Source organism: Lontra canadensis, unplaced genomic scaffold (assembly GCF_010015895.1).
Source record: "Lontra canadensis isolate GAN:19392208 unplaced genomic scaffold, GSC_riverotter_1.0 scaffold146, whole genome shotgun sequence".
Lineage (NCBI taxonomy): Eukaryota > Metazoa > Chordata > Mammalia > Carnivora > Mustelidae > Lontra > Lontra canadensis.
The window spans coordinates 903,926-931,029 of record NW_022631140.1 but is presented as its reverse complement, the minus strand read 5'-3'; the positions used below and the strand labels follow the sequence as shown (position 1 = coordinate 931,029).

At 49.1% G+C, this 27,104-nt stretch overlaps 1 protein-coding gene and 1 pseudogene across 8 annotated transcripts in view; both read left to right on the top strand.

Moving 5' to 3' along the window:
• Positions 1-6,420, top strand: part of TNRC6A (trinucleotide repeat containing adaptor 6A) — a 104,978-nt gene extending 98,558 nt beyond the window's left edge. For 4 of the 8 annotated variants that reach the window (XM_032844054.1, XM_032844048.1, XM_032844049.1 and 1 more), the window contains 5 exons: positions 330-437; positions 1,825-2,046; positions 4,270-4,340; positions 5,087-5,226; positions 5,677-6,419. In XM_032844054.1, the coding sequence (XP_032699945.1) occupies positions 330-437; positions 1,825-2,046; positions 4,270-4,340; positions 5,087-5,226; positions 5,677-6,052 (917 nt within the window). In that variant the 3' untranslated portion in view covers positions 6,053-6,419. Of the gene's footprint in view, positions 1-329; positions 438-1,824; positions 2,047-4,269; positions 4,341-4,764; positions 4,891-5,086; positions 5,227-5,676 lie in introns of those variants that run through there. The other 4 variants (XM_032844050.1, XM_032844051.1, XR_004381079.1 and 1 more) reach the window with 3 other exon arrangements.
• A 12,637-nt stretch (positions 6,421-19,057) lies between these two features.
• LOC116859035 lies at positions 19,058-26,489 on the top strand (annotated as a pseudogene).
• The last annotated feature ends 615 nt before the right edge of the window (positions 26,490-27,104 follow it).

The following is a 27,104-nucleotide window of genomic DNA, read 5'->3' as shown; positions in this document are numbered from 1 at the left end:
CCGGCGGGAGGGGGTGGTCTGGTGAGCAGTCCCTGGCTTTGGGGCAGGAGGAACTAGCCCTCCTTCTGGAGCCTGGATTGGGACATGGAGCCAGTGTCGTCTTGGAGTGTCAGGCAGAGGAGGGAAGCTACTTCCTACCTCTCTGAGCTACAGTCAGAACGATGAGCAGGTAGGAAGGTGCAGTTGTGGGCACCGTGCCTGAACCCCAGCATCTGTTTCTTTCTTTTGGCCTACGGTTGGATTGCAACCTCACGGGAAGTTCTTGCTTATTCTTCATGTGCCATGCCCCTTCCTCTGGGAATCACTAATTGGGCTCTTCCCCCACATAGGGTCATCCTCATCCTTGAACACCACGCTGCCTTCAACTAGTGCCTGGTCATCCATTCGTGCCTCCAACTACAACGTTCCCCTCAGCAGTACAGCACAAAGCACTTCAGGTGGGCCTTGTCCCGGGCTTGTTGAGGCCCTGTCAGAGGAATGGGGTACTCGGCACCTGGGGCGGGGGCTGTTGTGGGGAACCCTCTTCTCTCTATTTGAAGTATTCTTAGTCCAGAGGTAGGAGAATATATTTCTGAGCCTGGGAAAATACTTGTAACACCATTTGTCCCTTTTTAAAATTGGCTAGACCCAGCAGTCTTTTCTAAAACAATCTCCTTTCACTGAGCCCCTCTCACTCTCTTGTCTGAGAGCCAGCTCATTAAATGCAGTTTAATTTGAAGCAGTTCTCAAATGAGGCAGCTTTTATTTTTGTAATGTCCTATCTTTTGCAGTCTGATACTTCTGTAAAGTGTAGGAAACCTGACCTTAGAATTGCTAGAAAAGCAATCATGTACTTGGGAGCTCTGGCCATGTCCGACTACTGTCTGCCTACAGCAGCACTGAGTTTTCTCTGCTTGTTCTGTCGGAGACCAGTGACAGCTTCTGTGGTGACCAGGCTTCCCACCACTTTGAGTCTCACTCACTTAAGGGAGGTGCACTTTATGAATCAAGTAGAAACATAATGGACAGTGACAGAAGTTACAGAATTTTCCATCCACTTCTGCCCCTTCATGGTTTTGTAGGATTATTTTGAACGAGTTTACCATGTGCCTGATCCCTGCACACCCCCATTACCATGAGGCAGGACACATCAGGAAGTGAGCTTTCTTCTTCTTGTTCTTCTTTTCTTTTCCTTTTTTTTTTTTTTTTTTTTTAAACCAGACAGGCCTGGATTTGAATCCTGGCTGTGCACGGGACCCATAGGCAAGTTGCTTAACCTCTCTGACCTCGGTAGGATGTGTGTCAGGATTAGAGCTAGTATGCACCGAGTGCCCAGCAGCCTGGCGCTCGGCACAGAGAGACGCCTGGTGAACGTCTGCTGTGAGGACTCCCTGAGTTGGGGCTACTTTTGTGGTCCTTTTTCCCATATGTAAACCAGAGAGTTCTAAGATCTATTTAATGACCTATGTGATGATCTCTAGTGACTCGGTCATGGTCCTAAAGGTAAGGAGTTCCCAGGTGCTGTTTCAGAGCAGTTGAAAGCAGTGTATTTTGTTTTGTTTTGATTTCCATTGCGGTATAGTTTGGTACACTGGGCTAGGAATTTCATGAGTCTTAAAATTTTTAATAACAAATGGTTTGAGTGTTTTGAGTCAAGGGGACAGTTTCCTTTTGGCTTTTGTGGGGCTTTTTGGGGGCAGTTTTGAGTTGGGGATTTTTAGTAGGGTTTCTTTTTGGTTGATTTGCTTTTTGTGGGAGAATGGGTGCTGTCATTAAATTTTCTCTTTTCTAAAAGTATTATTCCCCCCCTCCCCCCGCCCACTGTGTTTTTTCCCCTGTGAGTAGCCAGAAATAGTGATTCCAAATTGACATGGTCTCCTGGTTCAGTTACAAACACCTCTCTGGCTCATGAGCTGTGGAAGGTCCCTTTACCACCTAAAAACATCACTGCTCCGTCCCGCCCACCTCCGGGACTGACTGGTCAGAAGCCACCCTTGTCTACATGGGATAACTCTCCCCTTCGTGTAGGTGGAGGATGGGGAAATTCTGACGCCAGGTACACCCCAGGTAAGACAAACATGATGCTTGTGATGGTTTCTTGGGGTTCTTTTGCTGAACAGGAGTACTCACAGTACGCACAGTGAGTCTAACAGACATATGTGCATTACCCAGTATAAAGTAGGATTTGACCTTAGACGTGCGGCTCTAAATTTCTAAATTGTGAATCTTAAATTTACTTGGAATTAAACCTGGTTTACTTAAGAACATGTGGCCAAAGCCACACACAGTCAGTGGTCAGGTTAATGTAATGGATATCCCGTCTCTTTCGAAGTTTCCTGGAGCCTGAGAACATCTGCTCACTTCCTGCTCGTGGCAGCAGTGTGCTGCCTGGAGGGGCTGGGGAAGGTGGGAGCAGCCCAGCCGGCCTGTTGGGTGGCAGCTTGGCCTGTATCCTTAGGGTGATCTCCCGTGTATTGTTTCAGCAAGGAAGTACAAGAGCGGACAGGGGTACCGGTAGTTAACATTGCGGGGCCGGCATTCCCAGGAAAACTGCCCTCCCCCCGCGCTGTGTCCTTTCCCTCCCTGCTCTTCCTGCATGGGACTCTCACTGGCTTAGGACTGGCGTTGTGTCCTTGCCCTGACACACACACAGATCAAACTAGCTGTCTGCCAGTTCTACCAGTAAATATGGTCTCAGCCTTCATTCTCCTCAGTCTCAGAACTGTAGCTGACTTTCTCCTCTCTAGCCTGAAAATAGTAAAACTTCACAGCAGTGTCCAGTCTTTAGGCAGGCGATCAGCTGAAAGAAAGCTTAGCAGTGTTTCCTTTGGGGGAAAGGTTTAAGGGAGGGGGAGTGATTTTAATTCCATGAAAGGATCCAAGCTACTAGACGTACACGAATGTAGTAGGTGTCCTGTGTGAGTGGTTCTTCCCGGTCCGAGGGCGCATCTGGTGCCAGCCATGTGGCCGGTAGCAGCACAGTGACGGTAGAGGGTCTGGTGCCTAGGGGTCCCACGGGCAGGTGGCTGATGGAACCCAGTAAGGGTCAGCCAGGCCAAGCAGAGAGGATACGTATGGCAAGGCGAGCCGCCCAGGAAAGCACGAGCGCTCCTTGCTAGAGACGGGGATGAGTGAGCCAGTGCAGCGTCGGAGAGGCAGGAGGCAGCGTCACAGAGCCGTTTTCCTCAGGCACGGCGCCGTGTTGGTGAGGTACCTCGGGCGCTCACAGGAATGACTGGATCCTCAAGTTCTGCTGGGAGCGCGGGCGCCCTGGGGCTGAGCAGGAAGGCCAGTCTTGGAGCTCCCTGGGAGCCAGACAGACACAGAAACGTCCGGGTGATTGCAAGCCGGCTCTTCCTGATTGAAGTCCAGTGGGGACACAGCATTACAGTAGTTTCAGACAGACGACCCAGTGATTCAGCCAGTCTCCACGTGACTCTGCTTGCCACCAGTGTACCTACCATCTGTCCCCACATACTGTTCAGTACCATTGACTGTATTCCCGACGCTGAACCTTTCCCTCCTCCTGTCTTATTCATTCCCTAACTAGAAGCCTGTACCTCCCTCTCCCCTTCCCATTTTGCCCACGCCCCACCCTTGCCCTGGCAACCATCAGTTCTTTCACTGTGTTTATAGGTCTGAGCTGGCTTTGTTCATTTGTTTTGTTTTTTTAAATTCCACAGACAAGTAAAATTGTACAGTATTTGCCTTTCTCTGTCTGACGTATTTCATTAGCATACTATACCTTCTAGGTCCATCCATGTTCTACGTGGCAAGACCTCATCTGTTTTGTGGCTGAGTAGTACTCCATTTTATATATATGCCACGTTTTCCTTATCCGTTTGTCAGTGGATAACTGATTGCAAGCTTTTAAATCCCTCATGCATGCAGAGTTATCAGATCATACCTTAGATCATCACAGAGGCCTTTCCTCGTAGGTGCCATTTTGAGATAGTTTTAGCTTTATAAATGAAAAGATGGAAAAGGGATATGGCCTTTTATGGCCCCCTTGCCTGCCGTGTGACGAGCTGGCCACTGACTGAGCTCACTCTTCCCAGAGGCAGAGCCACCTGCCCTAGAAAGTCAAGCCTGCTCAGAGCTGGCGTGAGGGCAGTCGGAGCCTCGGGTGAGATGACTCCGGGTAGAGGTGCAGGCAGTGGGGAGGGCAGGGGAGGGCGCCAGGGACCCGCGTGCTCCTCCTGCACAGCTGTCACTTGACTGAGATGTGTTTGTCCAAATGTCCTTCGTGCCTTAGCTGAGGAAAACTGACTTGTCCTTCTTTGTCCTTAGGTTCCAGCTGGGGTGAGAGCAGCTCAGGGAGAATAACAAATTGGCTTGTTCTAAAGAACCTTACACCTCAGGTAAGAGCACCAGGCGTCCTGGCCTATAGGCATGTGCCGGGAGACACGGGAACAGAGGGCTCCAGTCTGGTTTGAGAGCAGGTTCGACCTAGGCCTCCCACGTGCTACTGAGTAGACATCAAGGCGCGACCAAGGAAGTAAGAGCGGATGATCTTTGGATGCCTCAGGCAGGCTATGGTCTGACCCAGTTTGTTATAGTATGAAACGTGCTCAGAGCCGACCAAAAAAGACGCCTCGGTCTCACCGCAGAGGCACTGATGGCGTAGGTCTGGGCTAGGATTAGGCCTGCGCTCCCCTGAAGGTGGTCCTTGTGCTGCAGTCAAGAAGCCCTGGTCTGCCCTCGTAGATGAGAACATCTCCTTAGGCCCCGGACCAGCCCTCCTCTGGAGGCTGGATGTTAAGAGCCCACCCCCTCCTCTCCCAGGGAGCAGTGCCTTGATGAATCCTGTCCTCAGGGCAGGGAAGAGAGAAGACATGAAGCCACAGCAGGGCATGGCTAACTAAGGAAGTGGGGATCTGGGGAATGCCCCGGAGTCTAGAGGCCACAGAGGTATGGCTCTGGGAGCAGTGGAGGTGGGGAGGGGGGCACTGGGCCCCGTCACAGCAGTGAGGCCCAGTGAAGAGTGGCAGCCCGAGTGAAGAACCTTGGGCAGGAAAGAGCGGCAGAGTCCCGGCCTGGGACGACCTCCCTGATGGTCCGCGTGGCGGCGCATCTAATCGGCGGCTCCCCACGCTCTGTTTCCTAGATCGATGGCTCAACTCTGCGTACTCTGTGCATGCAGCATGGCCCACTGATAACATTCCACCTGAACCTCCCACATGGAAATGCTTTGGTCCGTTACAGTTCAAAAGAAGAGGTAGTGAAGGCACAAAAGTCTCTGCACATGTAAGTTGGACATCCGGTGCGTGCCACTTGGAAAATGCCCTCATGATTGGAAGGGTTTGGGTTCCCTTGTGTGTGGAAGCACAGCCGATGACACTGTGTGTCATCTCCGGGCCGGCGCGTGGAGTCCTGCGGTAAGAGTGCTTCATGAGGCGGCAGCCTCGCTCTGTCTTGGGTTCCAAGGTCAGTCCTCCTAAGGGGAAGCACTGCCCCTCAAAATGGCCCTAGAAAATCTCTTAGATCACCTGTAGGAGACAAAAAGCCATGATCCATCTGGATACCACAGCCCTACGTGGGGGGCAGGTGTTGCTCTGGGCCCCAGAGAGCCCTGGGCCACGTGTGCTGCTGCCGGCCCCCTTGGCTGTCAAGCAGAGGCAGGGTGCACCCCTCACTTCGAACCAGACCCTTAAGACACCCTGAGTCTTCACTGCGTCCCGTGTCTCTTCCCTCCAGGTGTGTATTGGGGAACACTACTATTCTTGCTGAGTTTGCCAGTGAAGAGGAGATCAGCCGTTTCTTTGCACAAAGTCAGTCTCTGACCCCTTCTCCTGGCTGGCAGTCTCTCGGGTCCAGCCAGAGCCGGCTGGGCTCCCTCGACTGTTCCCACTCGTTCTCCAGCCGGACCGATCTCAATCACTGGAATGGTGCTGGGCTGTCGGGAACTAACTGTGGAGACCTTCACGGCACTTCACTCTGGGGGACCCCACATTATTCCACAAGCCTGTGGGGTCCTCCCAGCAGCAGCGACCCCCGGGGAATTAGCAGCCCATCCCCCATTAATGCTTTTCTTTCTGTTGACCACCTGGGTGGGGGTGGAGAGTCCATGTAACATGTAGATGTAGACTCACGAACTGTGACCTCAAGAAGCGAAAGAAAGGAGCACTAAGTTGGGCTCGCCGCCTGCAGCCAGGGGCCACCTGTGGGAACAGCTCTTCTCTGCACATTTTCCACTTTGTTTTCCCTGAAACATATCAGTTTGAATACTTGAATCATGCAGGCCAATATTATAATGTGAAAAGGTATCTATCTATTTACACTCCCAAATAGCGCCATACATGCTAAACCGTGTAGAATGAGCTCACTCGCGTATATTATCATGTTTAGCCTTTGGGTTCTTTTCTTTTTTCCGCCCTGCCCCTTCCCTCCTTTCCTTCCCTGTTTCTCTCCCCATCCTTTACCTGCTGTTTCCCTTTTTTTTTTTTTTCTCCTCCTCTCTTTCTCTTTTTTTCTTTTTTCTTTTTCCTTTTTCTTTTTCTTTTTTTTTTTTTTTTTGCAAAACCATGTTTTTGGGCTGATAATGTATGAGCTTTTAACTTTGCACTGAATGATGTTCTCTCGTCTAATCGGCAATATGGGGGGGCAGCTGTTCCAGTGTAAATGTTTACTCAAGGATGTTCTTAAAGGTGTGCGCTCTCTACTATGCCTTGATGTTTGCCTACCTTACTGTGGTGTCGTGGAGTTTAAAAGACCGAGTTCTGATGCTGACTTAGGACTATTAATGAAAGTATTGCACCAGTGTTTTCATGTTCTAAAACTAAAGAATTTCGCTCTGCAGTTTGAAAAACTGTGGCCACAGCTGTGACTTGCAGCCCCCCTGCCACCCAGGACGGGCCCTGCACTTTGAATAGGCTTTCCATTTTGTTTTGAAGGTTCTCACGGTGAACCTTCTTGTTTACAGATTTTTTTGTTTGTTTTTTGAGAAAAAAAAATGTTTACTCTTCCATCATTTAAAAAAAATTTAAAAGACAAAAAAAAAAAAAAAACAATGGAGGATGATTTACAAGATGCTTTCTATCTCTGGGAAAAAGGAGCAGCATTTGGCCATGTTCTTTTGTTTTCTATTCCTGTCCTAAATCCAAGAGCATGGTTCTCAGGAAAACCAGTTCCCCAGTTAGGAAAAAAAAATTTTAAAAATAAAAAAATAAAAAAAAAATCTCCTTGTAGTTTCTTATAGGAAAAAAACAGAAAACCCCAACTTTTAGCACTGATACTACATATTGCTCTGTTAAAGAATTTTCTCTGCCAAAAAAAAAAGAAAAAAACAAAAAAATGCTTAAAGCTGGAGTTGACATTCTGCTTTCAGATGCTGTCTTTTTATTAGTGAGTGATGATGGTTTGCTAATAATTAATAGGTGATAATTTTTTGTAACCCCATCAAGTGGCTCTCTCTGTTTCTGCTCTCCTGTGACTGTGTTCATGTTGAACTGTTGTACCTTAAAGCCGAAATCAGTAACTATGCATACTGTAGCCAAGGTATTGGGCTTACAGAATTGTTCGTTGTATAAAGAAAATTTTAAATGTTGTTGCAAACTAACGAGTTACACCATTTTTAAACCTATTTTCCTCCTCGCCCCCTTTTTTTGCCCACAAATGGTATTATAATGCTTGCTTAGTCAAAGAAGACGGGCCAAACAAGGGTAAACATTTTAACAGCGCAGAATTTGCCATCATTTCATTGCCTTGATCTAACTGTTTGTGTCCTAAGATGCAAAAGAAGTCAGTGGCTTTTAACTGTTTACAAATAGAATGTGATTGTAAAATGTACAGTTTGGTTGTGTTTGAATTATGAAATCCCTCTCGATATAATAAACCATGACTTTTTGGCTGCTCAACATTAATTGTCTCTTTTTTGTGAATTTCTTTGTACGCTCTTTTTTACAATGAACGTTTCAATGTTGCTGTATATGAGGGTCCTCATAGAGCAACCGAGTACAAATCTAAGCAAATATTTGAACATTCTATCCGAACTTCTCCACAATTTCACCCTGAAATAATGTGAGAACAATGGGAAACTGTAGCTTGCTCCTTCCTACCCTCTCTGAGCATCTTTGGGATCTTGTTGCTCAAAGCTCTCCTGTGACTTCATCTTCCCCACCATTTGTGCCCATCTCAAGCCTCAGCAAGAGACCATTTGGAACATGAAGCTTAATGACTTGCCAGTGTTCTAGTGTTAAACTCTCATACCTCTGTTACAAAATAAGAAAATGCCACAACCTGGACTGGCCTTTTTCTCCCCCCTTCACGGCCCTCTCCTGACCGTGGGAGCTCTGGGGCAAAACCTGTGTGTGTATCCCAGTGTATGACTTCAGATCCTGCTCCGGCTTGCCAGGTGTGAGCTAATGTTGGACACCTTCCTATAAGCAACTGTTGTTCAATGCATTCAATGTATATTGACTTCCATACTGGTTTTTCCAAAAACCAAAGGTAGCTTCGAAAAACCACGTTTGGAAATGTTTGGAACGTTAAGCTGATTGACCTTTTGGGGCTTTGAGTAGTATATAATTGAATTCATAACTGCGTTAATTGTATTGTTAAAGTGTTTGGGAGTTTTTTGCGCTTGTTATGTGGAAATAAAGTGTTTGATTTAAAAAATTAAAAAGTGGTTTTCATTTTTGCCTAATCCTTAAATCATTACAGCTCTTACTCCCTAAGTGGCCATATGACTCCTAAGTCCACCATAACCTCTCTCAGCTGCTCGGGCCTTAGTCCCCGCCATTCTTCCCCTAGCCAGATGTCCTCGAGTCACCGGCCACCTGCAGGAGGCGGTCTAGACACTTCCACACATCCAGTCGTGCATTATTCCCAAGTTCAGCTCACAGCAGCCACATGGCTTCTGCAACCCTGGATGCGTGGTGGGCTCTGGGCATTGGACCGTGAGAGAACCTGCACCTGCGGTCCAGCCGACTGACAGGGAGACAGACTTCAGGTGACCCTGGGACCTGAGCAGTCCATAGGCTGAACCCAACTCATGGACCCCCATTACATTATCCCATCACCAAACCACCCTGGTTTCCACTGACTTCCTGGGTTTTATTTTATTTTTTAAGGATTTTATTTATGTATTTATTTATTTTTTAAAGATTTTTTATTTATTGATTTGACAGAGAGAGATCACAAGCAGACAGAGAGGCAGGCAGAGAGAGAGAGAGAGAGAGAGGGAAGCAGGCTCCCTGCTGAGCAGAGAGCCCGATGCGGGACTCGATCCCAGGACCCTGAGATCATGACCTGAGCCGAAGGCAGCGGCCTAATCCACTGAGCCACCCAGGCGCCCAGGATTTTATTTATTTGACAGATCACAGGTAGGCAGAGAGACAGGCAGAGGGAGAGGAGGAAGCAGGCTCCCCGTTGAGCATAGATTCCGATGATCCCAGGACCCTGAGATCATGACCTGAGCTGAAGGCAGAGGCTTAACCCGCTAAGCCACCCAGGCGCCCACTTCTAGGTTTTAAAACCAACTTTTCCAATTAATTTCTTGGAGAAAGAAAATTGGCCATGTTGTTGCCATGTGGAAAATCAGTGTCACTTGCCATACACAAACAGGAGCTATCAAAAACTCAGGGACATAAGAATTTCCTCAGTTCTGGTGTATTCAGTCCAATTTGGTTAAAAGTTAAAGGGGGAAATCAGAAAGTTGGGGAGAGAGAGAGAGACATCTGGCCCAACACAGCCAACTCATGGCCCGGGCAAAGCATTATTTGCACATCATGCAGCTGTTACTTCCTTTGACTAAAAATCTCTCAGGTTATCCTCACCCCAGGGGTCATTCCTCTGCACTCAGAACCCCTGCATTCCCTGCCCCACTCTGCTGCCCCCCACCAGCTCAGTGCCCCAGGCCCTGCTGGCTTCCTGTCCATCCTGCAGCACTTCTGACTTGCTGCCCTGTAGACTTCTGGCGGGCCCATTGGTGAGGGCGGGCTGCTCCTCTCCCAGCCCTTCATATGCCTCACAAGGGGCCTGGGGACCTCCTCCTCCTCCGGTCACAGCCTTTGGGAGCAGCCCCTCTGTGCAAGACTTGCTGAGCCAAACGGAATCAGTCCATATTCAGGGACGGGAGAGACGCAGCTCCCCCGTCGCGCAAGGCCCAGCCCAAGCTCCTGCTCTGAAACGTCAAGTGGAGTGTCAGGTGGGGCAGGGAGGGGAGAGTTCATAGGAGCCCAGGGAAGGAAACTGGGTCTGAGCCATCCTCCTGTCCTAGAAAGGCAGCCGGCTGGGTGGTGTGTGTGAATGGTGGTAGGGAAAGAGGTTGAACCAGAAAGAGGATTGCAGAAAGAGACCCGATAGACCCTGGGAGAGCACAGCCAGGTGAGCACGGGCAGGGGAGGGGAGTGCAAGTTGCCCGCAGGAGCCAGGCTTGGAAGAGGCAGGGAACAGGGTTTCTGGAAATCAGAAGCATAGGGAGGGTAGATGGGAAGTTCCAAATCCAGATTGAGAGTGGGGTTTCAGAATAAACAAGACGGAATCCGAGATGGTTAATTTTATGCCTCAGCTTGACCAGGGCATGGCCAAGTACTGGTCCGGAGGTTTCTGCGAGGATGTTTTGGATGAGACTGATGTTTAAGTCAGTAAACTTTTAGTAGAGCTGATTGTCCTTCATGTGGGTAGGCCTCATCCAATCAGTTGAAGGCTTGGCTAGAACAAAAAAGCTGACCTCCCCTGAGCAAGAGGGAATTGAGCAGCAGACAGCCTTTGGACTCGAACTGCATCATCTTCCTGGGGCTCCAGCATCCTGGACTACTGTGCAGGTTCTGGACTTACCAGCCTTTATAATCATGTGAGCCCATACCTTAAAATAGATCTGTTTCTCTCTACATACACATATCCTGTCGTTCCTGATTTTCTGGAGAACTTTGATGAATGAATTCCAGAGTGAGACTGTTCTCAGAAAGCCACAGAGCATGTGGAAGCTGGGTCAGAGCTGCTGCTGAGTTACTGGTCGTAGAGTAGTTAGGAAAACAGTGCTTAGCAAAACCAAAACAGGTTCAAGTGTCTGTCTCCAGTGGGTTGTGGTTTCCGGAAAAGATGGATTGTGTTTTTGTCTCTATTGATCTGCCCCCACTCCAAGAGCATTTACTACTACTACTACTACTACTACTACTACTACTACTACTACTACTACTACTTCCTCCCCCTCCTCTTCCCCCTCTCCTTCCCCTCCCCCTTCTTCTTTTTCTTTTTTAAGACTTATTTATTTTAGAGAGAGAGAGAAAGAGAACACAAGCAGGAGGGGCAGAGGGAGAAGGAGAGAGAATCTCAAGCAGACTGCACAGAGCACAGAGGCCAACCTGAGGCTCAACCTCACAACACCGAGATCATGACCTGAGCTGAAACCAAGACTTGGACACTTAACCAACTGTGCCCCCCACACGCCCCCCATTGGACATTTAAAAAATATATTTTATTTATTTATCAGAGAGAGAATGAGAGTGTGCACAAGCAGGGGGAGCTGCAGGCAGGGGGAGGAGTGGGCTCCCTGCTGAGCAGGGAGCCTGACATGGGATTCAATCCCAGGACCTGGGATCATGACCTGAGCTGAAGGCAGACACTTAGTTCAACCGACTGAGCCACCCAGGCGTCCCCTCACTGGACAATTTTTTTTTAAAGATTTTTTTTTTTTAATTTGACAGAGATCACAAATAGGCAGAGCGTGGGAAGCAGGCTCCCCATTGAGCAGAGAGCCCGATCCCAGGACCCCGGGATCATGACCCCAGCCGAAGGCAGAGGTTTTAATCCACTGAGCCATCCAGGCGCCCCCTCACTGGACATTTTTTAATGCATGGTTTACTACGCATCAAACATGCTTCCATATAACCTTATTTTTTTAAAGACCAAAAAAAAAAAAAAAAAAAGACTCTCTTTGGTCAGTCTTGCATTATAGTGTTGAAAGTACCTTGCAAGCAACATTTTTGTGACCTAAACTTTGTAACGGTTCTGGCGGGGAGTGGCCTTGAAGCCGCCCAACCAGCCTCTGCCAGAGCACAATCTTCTGTTGCTGTGAGTTTTCTAGCCTTTAAGTCTGGGGGACCGCAAGGTCTTTCAGCCCCAGACGCACTTGGGACCAACAGGCGGTTGCCTGTAAGTGGAGAAAGTGGCCACCAGGGGGCGCACCACGACTTCCTTTTTCTGGAAGAAGCCTTGAGAAGCTACTGAAGAGAGATTAGCTAACAGGCTTTCCCACAGGATCCTATTGAAACCTTTGAAAACAAACAAACAAACAAACACGGTAAAAAATTTGTATAAAGGGCGCCTGGGTGGCTCAGTGGGTTAAGCCGCTGCCTTTGGCTCAGGTCATGATCTCAGGGTCCTGGGATCGAGTCCCGCATTGGGCTCTCTGCTCGGCAGGGAGCCTGCTTCACCCTCTCTCTCTCTGCCTGCCTCTCTGCCTACTTGTGATCTCTCTCTGTCAAATAAATAAATAAAATCTTAAAAAAAAAAAAATTTGTATAAAGGGGGACGCCTGGGTAGCTCAGTCGTTAAGCATCTGCCTTCAGCTCAGTATGATTCCAGGGTCCTGGGATCAAGTCCCTCATAGACTGCCCTGCTCGGTGGGGAGCCTGCTTTTCTCTCTGCCTGCCGCTCTTCCTGCTTGTGCTCTCTCTCTCTCTTTCTCTCTGACAAATAAATCAATAAAAATCTTAAAAAAACAAAGCACCACTTTTGTAAAGGGCTATCTTCTATGGATCAGCAATCCCACATGGAGGATCTGACCTAGAGAGAGAAGCTATCTCTAGAGCACAGAATTCGTGGATTCGCGGCAGCCCTGCTTAGAATGGAAACCAACAACCAAGGGAAATGCCCTTCATTAACTGTATCAGAACAGTTCTTCTCAGGCTGTCATGTACATGGAATCGCCTGGGGATTTTGTTAAAATGCAGAGTCAGGGGTCACCTGGCTGGTTAGGTCTCAGGAGTATGGGACTCTTGATGGCGGTGTCATAAATTCAAGCCCCAGGCTAGGTGTAGGATTAAGAAAAATAAATAAATAAACACTAAAAGAAAGAGAAAAAAAAAAGTCATGCTAGAAACAAAATTTCTCCCTCTTTAAAAAAAAATGCAAAGTCGGATTTCTCAGGTGGGGGGGCAGGGTGGCTCAGGCCATGCGGATGCTGCAGATGGAAGACCACGTGCTGAGGGCCACGAGCAACACCAGCTTGACTAGAGACCCCAAAGCACAGTGACTTCGGCAACAGAGAACCGTGGCTGCTCTGTCACTCAGCGGTCTGGCTATAAGGAGTCCATGGCTGGTACCCATGCTCCCTCTGTCCTTGGTAACTGTGATACTGTCTTGCCACAGTCACATGCTAGCCAGTGAGAAGAAAGACAGCGGCCTGGGGAAGGCAGGACCCCGATGTGGCTGCATCGAAGATGGTCACCTCTCATGAGGCCTAACTTCACAGCGCCCACCTGGGAGCCTGTGACATGTGATCTTTATGCTGAATGTCATGCCCCCATTGGAAATGTGAGTGTTTTGTTATTAGAGAAACAAAGGGAACCAGATTATTGAGCACTAACCAGCCGTATTTGCTTCAAAAAGGGGCTGATTAAATATGAACTATATAGTTCATCCAGAAGCTGGAATGTTCTGCCACTAAGTCAATGAGATAAAGCTACATCAAGCCCCAAGGAAGGGGTTCTCAGATGTAGGTAAGTGAAAAACATCATTGCAGAAGACCCTTTAAGTTTGATCTCATTTTTATTGGGGGGGGGGTAAAATCAGTGCGTTGCACATGCATCCTATGCCTACAGTGCTTTCTACAGGGTAGAAAGAATCTGGAATGGTTCATAGGGTACGTATGGATCCCTGGGGGATAGTGTGCTAGGAAAGGAGTTACAGGAAGAAGATAAAGGCCTGTATCTATCTCAGGCACATCCATCCTGTCCTCGAAGGAGTCTGTGGACTTCCAGGTTCTGAGAAGGGAAGGACGTGGCCACACATTTGTGGGAGAACCCATCACAAGCCATGTCCCAGCCAGACATTTTTTACTTGGTCCTCCTTATGAGCCAGTGAGCAAAGACAGTAGATAGATAAGCACTGGTTTTGTCTGTCCAGCATACCCTCCCCCTTCTGGAAATTCCAACCCGATTTTCTTTGGGAACACCCCAAGGATTGTGGGGACAAAGAGCTTGCCTGCCCTGGCCCCAGCAATTTGTCCAGAAATAGGCATGTGACCAGGGTGGACCATTATTGGCCAAGGACTAGAAGGATCGTTGTCAAGTCTGTTGAGGAAGTTTGTTTTCTACTGGACTTGAAATTGAGTGGCTGTTAGCCACTTCTCAAGACCGTGAGGAAGAAAAAGGCTGTTTGAGGACAAAAATAAGACAGGAAAGCCGAGCTGGAGAAATCAAGTCCTGCTGATGTGATCTGAGACCCTGGATCCTGCCAGATCTGAAGCTTTGGTCCCTCTGTGTGAGCCAGTATTTTTGCTTAAAGTCCTTTGAGTTGGGTTTCTGCAGCTCATACCCCAAAGAGAATGTAATGATATGAATCCCCTTGTCTGCAGGAAAAAAAAATTTTTTTAAAAGATTTTATTTATTTTGAGAAAGAGAGAGAACCTGAGGCAAGGAAGGGCAGAGAGAGAGAGAATCTTAAGGAGACTGTACACTCCGTGCAGAGCCTGACTTGGGGCTCGATCTCACAGCCCTGAGATTATCACCTGAGCTGAAAATCAAGAGTTGGACACTTAACCAGTAGAGCTACCCACGTGCCCCAAGATTTTTTTTTAAATCAACTCTACCCCCAACATGGGGCTCAAATTCAATCCCAAGATCAGGAGTCACCTGCTCTACCAACTGAGGCAGCCAAGTGCCCTAGGAAAAAATAATTTTTTAGATTACTGCTTAAAAGACTAGACAGTTAGACCCAGGGAAGCCTTTCTCCTAGAAAATCCTTCTAAATTTTTGCCAAAAAATAAAGGTACACTTACACACCCCAGGTTCCAGGAATAGAAGAAGGAACATTAACATGTGGGAGAATGAAATGCCAGTGGAGTGTGTCATAGGGAATTCATCCTGCTGACAGTGGGAAGCCTTATGAGTCAAGATTCTGGCATGAAAGAGAGATCACGCTCAAAAGAACTTAAAGATAATTTCATAAAGAGACAGTTTATTGAGATTCATACAGCCTTAGTAGCCCCAGAGAATGCTGGTGAAGCACCTATAGTCTGTCTCTTATGGGAGCAGTTACTCCTAGGCTGAAGAGGATTAGGGAATAATCTGCAGAGCTATAGCCTGGAGGGATGAAGCCACCGCCGGCCCCAGCAGGGGGCATTGAGAGAGCAGGGCTGGTGTGTGGGGCAAAGGGAAGCATGAAACCCTCAGCTACCCACCCCCAGCCTCTGATCTCCTGCTGGTGCCTCCCATTGGCCAAATTTAACTGGATGCCAGAGAGCAAAGGAGGCCAGGTGATATAGCCCATGGGACTCAGCTTCCTGGGCCACAGAGCCCAGCAGGCAGAGCAGAAAAATGATCTAGGGTGGGCAATGTGGTTGAACAGTGGAAATTGACCATTTCCCTCTGGATGGCTGCGGAGGAGGAACTGGGATGGGAGTTGAGGCTAGCCGGGAAACTGCAATGGAACTAAGGCAAGAAATTAGAGCAGTCTGAACAGGACTGTGGTGTAGAGATAGGGAAGAAGCTAAATGCAGGAGGGAGAACCCAGGAGATCGACTTGGCTCTGTGAAGAGGTAAGGAGAGGAATCTCTCCTTCTCCCAGAATTTTTGATTTTGCCAGCTGCTACTACCTTGGCGTGGGTCCTAGAGGATAAGAGTGGGTTTCCTGTTGGAGGGGGTAGCAGAGAGTTTGGCTTGGGTCTTGGTGAGTCAAGGAGCTTGGCGAACAGCCCAGTGGAGACATCCATATCCAGTTGGCAGCTGGGTGAACACTATGTATGGACACTATGTTTCTTTATTGCTCTATCCTTAGCTCCTAGCCTGGCACATAGTAGGTATTCAGAAAATATTGTTCAAAGGAAGGAAGGGAGGGAGGAAGGGAGGGAGGGAGGAAAGGAGGGAGGGAGGAAGGAAGAGAAGGCAGGAAAGGATGGATGGACAGGTGGATGGATGGATGGATGGATGGAAGGAGGATGGATGGATGAGTGGAAGGGTGGGTGCAGGGATGGATAGAGAGGTATACGTATGTACAAGGAAGAAATCTCAAGTAGAGATATCAGTTGGGGATTTATCAGTCAGGGGTGAGGGCTGATGCTGTGGAAATGGCAATGGATATAGAGTGAGGGTTTGGGTAACACCATCATTTCTCAGATGATGTTTCTGTTTCTGTTTTCTGTTTCTGTTTCTGAGGAACAGAAAGGAGCCTCGGTGCCTGAGAAGGGAGATTCAAAAACTCAAAGAGGCATGGGATGGAGGAACGGCAAGAGGAAATGGGAATCTCAGAACCTGGGGTGTGGATGTACAAGTGGCCAGTGTAAAATGAGTCTCCCTGGGGAACCGGTCTACAGAGAGAAAGAGCGGAAGATAGAGTGGCCGCTAGAGGGAGACAAAGGGTCAGAAAAGCTTCCACTTGTCTTTGTGTTTGATCATTTGGGAAACACTCAAGTATGGTTCATGGCTGGAAGGAGGAGCCCGTGGAGAAGGCAAGTGTATGGACCCGAGCGAATCTCAAGGCAGGAGAATTTGTAAAACTATGATCCCTGCTCTTGCAGTTGGTGCGGAGCTCCTCATTCCCATGCCTCACCTTCACCCTCCGCTACCCTGCAAGGTTTCTCTGAGCCCTTGCCCTTGTTGGACCACGGTTCCTGAAACTGCCGGTCTTCTGTTCACGTGGGCCATGGGGGCAGCACAGGATGCCTCGGTGACTTCTCCCTGCCCCCATTCTGTGTTTGCACCCCGAGTGCCTCATGTACTCAGAATCAGGGAAGCTCACTTGCACTTGTCCCTCATTTCTTTGGCTCCTTGCCCACTGGCATGAGGAATCCAATGCACTGAGAGGATGAGAGGTGTTGAATTCAACAGTACATAGCTTGTTGTTTAAGGGACTTGGAGGTGGAGTGTCCACAGCGGTGACCGGGAAAGGCAGAGAATGCCTCCTGCAGAGCACAGCACCCTCGGGGCCTCGGGCACACCTGTTACCAGAGTTTTGCCCAGAGCAAAAGGCGGGGTTGGGGGAGGGCAGGGAAAGGCTTGGGTCCACTCCCCCAAGGGCGATGCTCTGCAGGGCCCACAGGATGGGCTTGAGGTGGAGGTGAGGGAAACACCTGGGGCATCCCAGGAGGATGACCCACCCCGCTGCTCTGCTGAGGCTCAGGCCCAGGCCTGGGGGCTCTGGGGGAAAGGTCGGGGGGACAGGCTGGCACAGCTACATTGTTTCCAACCTAGGCGGCAGCTTTTGGCCTGCACCCCACCCTCACAGGGTCCCTTCCAGTGGTGCCACCCACCCCTCTCCTGGGGCTGTGCGGGGTCAGGCTGGTCAATGAGCTCCAGGCCTGGGACCTGGTCCATGGTTGGGCCTCTGCTGCCCGAGCCCTGGAGTTGTCCTGTGCAGAGCAGGGAGCCCCCAGACCCAGCACTGCTATCACAGCTGCAGCCCACTGCCCAGGCTAGGCTGCACACTGGCAGTAGGCAGGGGGCAGGCAGGGTGCATATGGCGGGCGACGGGTGAACTGTGAAACCCAGCATAGGAGGTGCTTTCCCTGCAGGTCTGATGAGCAGGGAGGGGCAGGGCAGGTTGGAGCCTCTGGAGGCTAGAAATGTCCAGTGTCTCCTTAAGCGCTGTCCCCTGCACTAGTGGAGACATTTGTCAGATGCACCTAAGATCTGCTCTCTTGGATGGATGTGTGTGACTGTACATTTCACCTCAGTTTAAAACAATATTGTTACATGGAAACCACAAGCGGCAGGACTTCATGTACTGTGATACCACTTAGGGGAAAGTGGAGGGCCAGCTGCATTTTCTGTAGGCAGGCAGGCATGTGGGCAGGCAGGAGCATGCACTCAGTGCCCACTGGGGATAGCCACCAAAGCAGGGGGAGAAAGGGAAGGGGCCCAGGCCTGGTGTGGGAAGTCATGTGGATGAGCGGTTGGGACCAGGACCAACGGCTGGAGCCAGGCTTCCAAAGGCTCAAGGGTTTTTGCGTTTCCCCGCAGCCTGAGCCGCCATTCCTGGGGCAGCTGGGCCTCAGCTGGGGGTTGCCTACAAACTCCTATTGTTTTCTGATTCTTAGCCTACCCCTGGGCAGCAGTTCTGGGGACACTTGGTGAGACAGTCCAACTGCACTGGATTCTTTTCCATAGCGAACCAGGTCAGTTCCCTGGACACAGAGATGTTGTCCTGGGCTCGTGGCCTGGGCTCTGCCTGAGGCATTCCGTGGGTGGAGTGGATGGCAGTGAGACTTCCTTCACAGGCCACATCTTCAATTTCAGCAGATATGTGCTGAGGAGGGGAATTTTCCATGGTGATGACATGGACATTGCTGATGTCATCTCGGCACAGCAAGAAATCAACAGACTCTCAGATGAAATATTAACGCTGGGGGCTAAAGTCAGACTTTGTCCCAATCTTCATCCCAGGGAGCAAATAGCTTAGAGCCAAATGAAATCTGCAAAGGGCAGAATACCATCAAGGAACTTGAACAAAATCAAACGAGGGAAATTGATGGCCATCATCTTGCAGTGGCGGTATTACAGAGTGTCTACGAACAGGAAATGGCAGAAATTATTCACAGGCACCAAAAAAAATTAAATGGCTGTGAAAAAAAGATTAAAGACCTGCAAAACCTGTTACAGAAGGATGGCTCTGGAATCAGAGTCACTAGTAACTCTAAAATTCAGGATCTGCCAAAAACCACTCAAGTTCCACAAGTGAAAAAGCGGAGTCCTCCAGGAAAACTGAAGAACTTGAGGACAGCGTATAACACCTAAGAGACAAACTATGTTTTGTAGATGTCTTGAGGAGAGAATAGGCGTTAACTAACATGGGCGCCCCCACCCCGGAGTGAGAAAGCTCCCGGGCGTGTGGGCGGGGCTAAAAGGAGTCCAATAAATCGTTCTGCGGGCTGAAGTGGCGGGGAAATTATCCAATCAGCGACTGGGCAGACGCGCCAATGAGCAGGAAGGTTGTTAGCGAGGCTGACGGGAGCCGCGTCACTGAGCTGTGGTCTCAGAAGCTGGCGGTTCCCCCTCAGTACCTGTGGAGCCCGCTTACATCTCTCCGCGGGGCACAGCATCCCGGAACCCCCGCGCCCAAGGATGGGGACCTGAGGAAACCCTCTTTCACTTCCTGCTTTTCCTCCTCGACACAGACGACGAGGGAGTGCGCGGCGCTTGTGAAGATGCTTCTTTGCTCAGAGGTACCTGCGGGGTGAGGGCTCAGTGGACGGCGTCCTCTGGGGGCTGGAGCCTCGGTGGGAGGCGGGCGTGTGTCTCAGGAACACGCTGGTTGGCCAAAAGGTAGCTGTCACCTCATGCGCCCCTCGTTTCACGCCTGTGAAGAGCCCAGAGCGGGGCTTCATTTATGGAGCTGCTAATTATCTCACCTGTGCTGTGCGCGGGGCCTGGGGATAGCGGGACTCGGGATGCGGCGGGAACAGGGTGTCGGCCTTCTTGGGGCTAAAGTCTTTCTGGAAGACCAACGTGAACCGAGTAAGTGTCGTCTTGACGGGGGAGAAGTTCTCCCTCTTGAGTAGATTACATTCCACTGGGGGTTGTCAGGATCCCCATCGTGCACCTGACATCGGGCCAGTCAAGGCCGGGGTGGGGGGGTCGAGTGCGGGCCCAGGAGCGGGTAATATTGGTGCACAGAGCCAGTACTTTCCAGAGCTTTTGCGTGGAGGCCACCGGAGTCTGCATTCTCAGGGGTGTAGTGGGGGCAGCGTTGTGAGCACAGATGTGTGTGGCATATTGGCAAGCACGAGGCTGGAGTGTAGTTCGTTCAACAGAAATTGTTGAGAGTGTACTTTGTGGTGGGCCCTTCCTTCTGGGTGGGGGGTGGTGGGTGGTGATTGGGAACACATGTTAAATAGTCTGACAGGTGTCTGAGGTACTCACCACCTGTTTGGGCAAGACAGGAAGCAAATAATTACCCGTGAAATACATAATTACAGTTTTTCCTTGAGTGCTGAGAAATACAGGGTGCGTTTGAGTTTGTCATTAAGCTGAGACCGGAAGGCTAAGAAATAATGGTGGATGTGGGAGGGTGTTTCGTTAGAGCAGGGAAGGAGTGTGAACTGAATGTCCTTGAAGCTGGGGCCACATGGGGGCCACTATAGGGTCGGGAAAACCAAGGTTTGGGGTTAAGACTTGCACTTTCTGTAGGTTCTTGGAGACTAAGCATAGTGATTTAAAACATGGAGTCCAGATCCAAGCTGATTGTAGCTCTCCCTCTTATAAGCCATGTTCCTAATCCATTGTATGTCTCCGTTTCCTGATGTGAGAAATGGGGATGATAGTAATGATTGGAAAGAAGAAATGATACTTAACATTAATGAAACACTTAGTGCCATGTCTGTCATGTAGTAGGTGTTAGTGGTGGTTGATTCAATGAATAGATAAATACAAAAGTTTTGAAGACTTGGAGGCAGTCTGTGGTGACGTTTGTGAACGTAAATGGACTCCACCCAACTTCATTTGTTCTCCAGCTTTCAGGTGCTGCTGACCCATGTGTGGCACTGTTGAATTAGAAATAATTTTTCTCATATGAGCTGCTGTTTGCTAAGAGACTCTGAAGTGCCACTGAAACTATCGGAGAGAAAGGAAATAGTTTTTAGTAGCACATTCCGATTTCGTTTACTTAAAATTGTTGTTGGTATGGATTTATTTAATATTTGTTGGTAACAGTTTGTGCAAACCTGCTTACTTAAAAAAAATAAATTAACTATAGAGTAACACAGACACAACAAAAGGACGGAGAAGTAGTATAACTCAAGTTTGCCTTTTCGTGACTCTCTATTCGATGGTTTTTATAATTTCTCTGTTCTTCTCTGCCTTAGTTTCCACTACCCCGCTGTGTCTGCAGCCATCTCAGCATTGTAGGGGAAGTTTGGATTTGGAATCGCAGAGACTCTAAGGCTATTGCACTGAACCCAAAGAGCACATCAGCAGAGCCTGTGGGGCTTTTAAAACAAAACACAGATGCTCACGTCCTCCTCTAGACTCACTGAGTCAGAATCTTCTGGGATAGGTCCCGGGCTATAAAGACCAGGTATATTTGCCATGTGGATACATTTCATGACAGCTTTTTTGTGCTGGACTTTCCTTCATCTGAACAACATGCAAAAGGATTAGGAAAATCCATACATTAATGTTTGGAGATATTTTACAGGGCTCTGTCCTTCAAGTTCTGTGATATCATGATCGGCCACTTCACTGTGGTGTGTTAAACTCTTAAATCTTGTCAGAAAGTCATGTTATTAATACCATAGGGATTCCTTGCATGAATCATGGTCAAATCCCTTTCTGCCTCTGACCTCTCTTTGGAATGGGGATAAGAGTGGTAACCTGCCTTTGGGATGTAAAGACTAAATGAGAAATAGATCCAAGGCAGTCAGCACAGGATCTGGCCCAGAGGGAAGCCTTCCCCAAGTTATTATTACTACTTCTAATTTCCCTCCATTCTTTTTTTTTTTTTAACAGATTTATTCATTTATTTTAGAATATGTGCAGAGGAAAGAGGAGGAGGAAGGAAAGGAAGGGGAAAGAATCTCAAGCAGAATCCACACTGAGTGTGGAGCCTGATGTGAGATTGGATCTCTCAACCCTCAGATCATGACCTGAGCCAAAACGAAGAGTCCAATGCTTAACCGACTGGGCCACCCAGGTGACCCATGATTTCCCTCCATCTGAATATTATTTGGTTAACGTTACTGACTGTGTCCTAGCTGTGGGTCATGCTGGTTCCTGCTGCCTTAGGTTACAGCCATAAAGCCCCAAAATCCATTAAGAAAGCCGGTTGGCCTCCCAGGAGTGCTAGGATTCTGCTGTTTTGGTATCAGTGCGGAGCCCTTGTGGAGCTAGCCATGCAAGGAATTGTCTGAAAGGACTGCTGGAAGAGCTAGATGTGGAGTGTTCTCCCCAGTGCTTGGCGCACAGCAGGTGTTCAAGACTGGTAGTGAGTGTCAGCACCATGTCACCATCATCAGTGTCCTGACCTTCATCATGGACTGGTGCTCTCACTCCCACCATCCTACAGTTAGAACTCTTCTATGGGACATATTGGGCTTATATGTTGTTATATTTTAATAATTCTATTTGGTTCAATAGGAATCTTTCGAGCACTTACCGTGATCACCAACTCTCGTGGCTCCCGATCCCTCTCTCCCTTATCTTCCCATCCTGCTCTTCCCTTAAGGCAGTTCCTTCTTCTTTTTTTTTTTTTTTTTTTAAGCTTGTGACCCCCATCCCTATCTCCTCCCCATGAATGACCTGGGAAATTCGGTGTCCATAATCGCCAGCCTCCTCTCTTTCCTCAGCCTCTCCTTAGCCATTACCTCCCTCTCTTTGCTTTGACCCTATCCCTTTGGGGGGTTGGTGTACATCTGTTCCTTAAGTCCCCAAAGGAGCTGCCTGTGTTCTCATACCCTGCATTTTCAGGATCAGGGGATTCAAGATTGTTGTCCTCCCTCTTCTTTGCCCCCATGCCATTTCTTTGTGATCCATGGTCCCCAGGTGGAGCACGCTGGCCTCATCATTACTGTTTTCTCCTAACCCCCCGTAATTACTAAACTAATTCATGGAAGACTTGGGTGCTGGGCCCACAGTCTTCCACTATGTCTCCTGCTACAGGCCTAGGTGGCCTCCATGTGCACATGGAGCACCCAGCTTCCACACAGGGCACTCATTTTCTCAAATGCCTACTTTGGCGTGATGACTTCTGCCACCATTCCCAGCATGGTGCCCTGGATTTCCACCCTGGTGCTGTACCACCTCACACGTGAGCAGTGAAGCTCCTTTCAACCCCGATCTCTTCTTTCCCGCATGTTCCATCTGTTATTTCTGCTCTGCCGTCAGTGTGCTCTTCCGGAGGACCTCCTTAGATTTTTCTGTTCTTTATTCTCCCTCGAGGCTCTCATCTCTCAGCTGAGCTTAGAATTCCCAGCCCATGATTCATCCGTTGTCCTGGCAATGCTTCTACTACCCTTGCCTTTCATCTGAGTAAACCCCAAACCCTGGGTGAAACAAGGCATCCATGTTCACCTTGAATCCTGATGGTGGGAATCACACAGCAGGGCAGCTCAGAATGACTGTGAGTTCCTGTGAACCAGCCTCACCTGTGCCCTCACGGAGCTCCCCCATTCTATGGTTCTCTGGGCAGCTCCCTTTCCCACTCTCTGGAATCCTTCCAGCAGACTTTTTGCACTCTCCTCAACCCTGTAATTGATGCCACCCTCCTCCTTCATTCTCTACGTAACATGGGCGATGGGATGGGTCCTGCTTCACAGAGAAGATGGGAACCTTCAGATTGGAACTCCATGAACATCCCTCCAAGAAAGGGAACTGACCTTTCCTCCCATGACACTGGTCAGCGTCCTCCCCAGAGGCCACTGGGAGCACACCTGTCCTTAAGCACAGTGGGTTCATTACTCATCATTGGGGAGAACCCACATCATGGGCACTGTGGGGCTGATCAGTAAGAAAGGTGTTAGAAAGAACATACAAAATTTGGGCTTTGAGCAGATGTATTTGAGAGTGTTCAAGGAAGCAGGGGTGTGCTCTGGGCTGGGTGCTGATGATGGGAGGTGAATCAGTGCTGGGATTGGATAACTCCATCAGTCTTTTCTAGAGGGAGGTGTGAGTAGTGAGATGAACTGTGTCATTCAGAAGGAAGGCATTCACTCCTATGAGCCAGGAGAGGGGATGATTGGTATTTTGTGGTGGACCAACCACCTGGTTTTGTCTGAGTGGGCCTATTTTGTCTCCCTTCTTCTCCCTAGCCAGGTCACCTTGTGCTGCTGTTCTGCGAGGTCGTTTGTGTCCAACAGGGGAACCATATGGCCTCTCTGTGCATGCCAGGCCACTTCTACCAGCCTTGCAGCCTTGCTCATGGTGCCAGGCCGCCTCCTCAATGTCAGCACTGCTCTTCCTTCTTGCCCAGTGGAGGAGGGAAGTCTTCACAAGACAAACAAGTGTTTGCCAGACAGGAGAACTAGCCTGGACACTGAAGCCCAGGGCTGTGTCAGCGGCACCTGATGTTGTGTTGGAGAGCAGGGAGCAAGAGAGCGTTCTGGAGAGGCTGTCAGAGAGTGAAATGCGGGAGGACCGAGGGGTTCCAAGTGGGGGAGGTGATGTGCTCTGGGTTTTCGACCATCCCCAGGAGCCGCATGGGAGCTGCACTGTGACAGAGGGCAAGTCTGTTCTCTTTTCCTTCCCTGTGGGCAGACCCCTGGTTCAGGTCCCTTCTCCTGCATGCTCTGTTGCAACACATCCTCCTCATCCTACCTGCTTCTCTTCCAGCTCCCTCTCCCAACCATGTGCTCCTGCTCTGGCTAGGGTGATCTTTTTGGAATCCCACATCTTCTCCTGTTAATGCATTACTGGAAACCTTTTGATTCCCCATGAGCTACAAGGTGAGAATCTGTACTGCTTGGAGTGACTCCCTTTGCTTTTCATGATCCTCCCATGGTACCCTGGGACTCCTCCTGCCAACTGGAAATCTGCATTTGCATGTCTCAGCGTTATCTCAAATCCAGTCTTTCCAAAACTGTTCTCAAGATTCCCTTCCTGTATTTTCCTTCTTGCCACCTCCACCCACCAAGCTCCATGAATGGGATCACTGTGTCCTTCAGCTCCCCCGTGCAAAAGGAAGGAGTCATCTGCTTTGACTTTCTTCCCCCTTCTGCAGTCACTCCCCCAGACCTGTGATTTTATCTGCTGAATAGTTTTTGGAATCTACCATGTTTTCTCTACATTTGCTTCTGCTCTTGCAGTCCGAGTTATGATCATTTGTCTTTTGAGCCATGGTTAGTCTGCTCAGTTAGCTTCCAGGTTCTTCTCCATTCCCCAGATTCCCATGTTCCCCTGGAGCCACAGGTGTGTGGAAGGCCCATTCTATCATGTCACTGCTTAGTTTCATGGCTTCTTGTTGCTGTTGGAGATGAACCCAAACGTTCCTTCTGTGTCTGCACGGCTGCTCTGTCCTCCTTCTCCAGTCTTGCTTCCAGCTCACCTTCCCTGCCCTATAGGACCCAGTCAGTCCTTCCAATGTGCCCTGTGCCTGCTGGTCATGGGGCAGCTTGGCTGCTCCCTCTGTCTGAGACACTTTCTCCCCCAAGACAAGAGATGCTGCCGGCTTGGATCAGGGTAGTAGGTGTGGAAGTGCTGCTGATCGACCCGAGTCTGGGTACATGTTGAAGGAAGAGCTGACGGGATGTGCTGACAGATTGGATGTGGATGAGCCCCATGACTCAAGAAGGTGCCTCTGGCTCTTCTAGCTCATGTCAGATGCGGCTCCCTCCAGAGGCCCCTGACACCTACAGACAAGGTCTAGCCCACTAATCTCTTCTCTGTGCATGTCCTTTATGGCAGTCAGTCCTGTCGCAACACAGACATCTTATTTACCCTGTGGGAATAATGGTGCCCGGAGGGACCATGTGTGTCTCAGTGCCTCGTGCCCTGTAGACCCCAGTAAGTACTTCTCAGCCAGCAGAGTGATGAGGAACTGAATTAGATGCTCAAGGTTTTATTTCCTGATGAGGTCTCCAAATTGCCATGTTCTATTTCACTGGTTTTTAGTGGTCTGTGTGTTTTAGAAAGCAGGCCAGGGGCTGTAAGACTTCTGAAATTCTATTGTGAGAATTCCTGTTAATGTGATTTTAACCTCATTAAAAAACGTCCCCCTTGTCAGTGGGGGGCCTCCTAAGCCAGCTTTCACGACGGCGGTGCAGTGACTATGCTCCGGGCCTTCACATGCGATGACCTGTTTCGCTTCAACAACATAAACTTTGATCCATTTACAGAAACTTATGGGATTCCTTTTTACTTACAGTACCTTGCCCACTAGCCAGAGTACTTCATTTTTGCGGAGGCACCTGGTGGAGAGTTAATGGGTTACATCACGGGTAATGCAGTAGGCTCAGTAGCTAGGGAAGAATGGCACAGGCACATCACTGCTCTCTCTGTTGCCACAAAATTTTGATGCCTTGGTTTGGCTGCTAAAGTTATGGAGTTATTAGAGGAGATTTCAGAAAGAAAGGGTGGATTTTTCAGTGATCTCTTTGTAAGAGTTTCTAACCAAGTTGCAGTTAACATGCACAAGCGGCTGGGCTACAGCGTGTACAGGACGGGTCATAGAGTCCCACTCAACCAGCAACAGGGAGCCTGATGAGGATGCCTATGATATGAGGAAAGCTCTTTCCAGAGACACTGAGAAGAAATCCGTCATACCATTACCTCATCCTGTGAGGCCTGAAGACACTGAGTAACCATGGCCAGTGGTTCTTAGGCTGATGCTCCAGATATTTTATGGACAATATTATTTTCATTGGATGATCTTGGAGCTCAATTAGGAGAAAAGTAATCATTTAGGTCTTACAGACTTCAAGAAAATACTTCAGCCTCATTCTTTCCAATTAGCAATATCATACCTACTAAAGCTGTTCACTGTAATAAAATTCAATCAAAAAGGCAGCGAGGTCAGATGGAAACATTCCACTATTTTGGGTCATAATATTCACTATATGCTAGGAAAAAACTTGCTCCAGTCTCCTCCTAAATTATGTGCCTGAGAACTACTGCTCCATCTATATTTTTTATTTTGCATCGAACTGTTATTTGAAGATTTTTTTTAAAGATTTTATTTATTTGTCAGAGAGAGAGAGAGAGATCACAAGTAGGCTGAGAGGCAGGCAGAGGCAGAGGGAGAGGCAGGCAGAGGCAGAGGGAGAAGCAGGTTCCCTGCCGAGCAAGGAGCCCGATGTGGGACTCGATCCCAGGACACTGGGACCATGACCTGAGCCGAAGGCAGCCGCCTAACCAACTGAGCCACCCAGGTGTCCCTTGAAGATTTTTTTTTAAAGATTTTTAAAAATTTATTTATTTGCCAGACAGAGATCAAAAGTAGGCAGAGAGGCAGGCAGAGAGAGAGGAGGAAGCCGGCCCTCTGCTGAGCAGAGAGCCCGATGTGGGGCTCGATCCCACGACCCTGGGATCATGACCCGA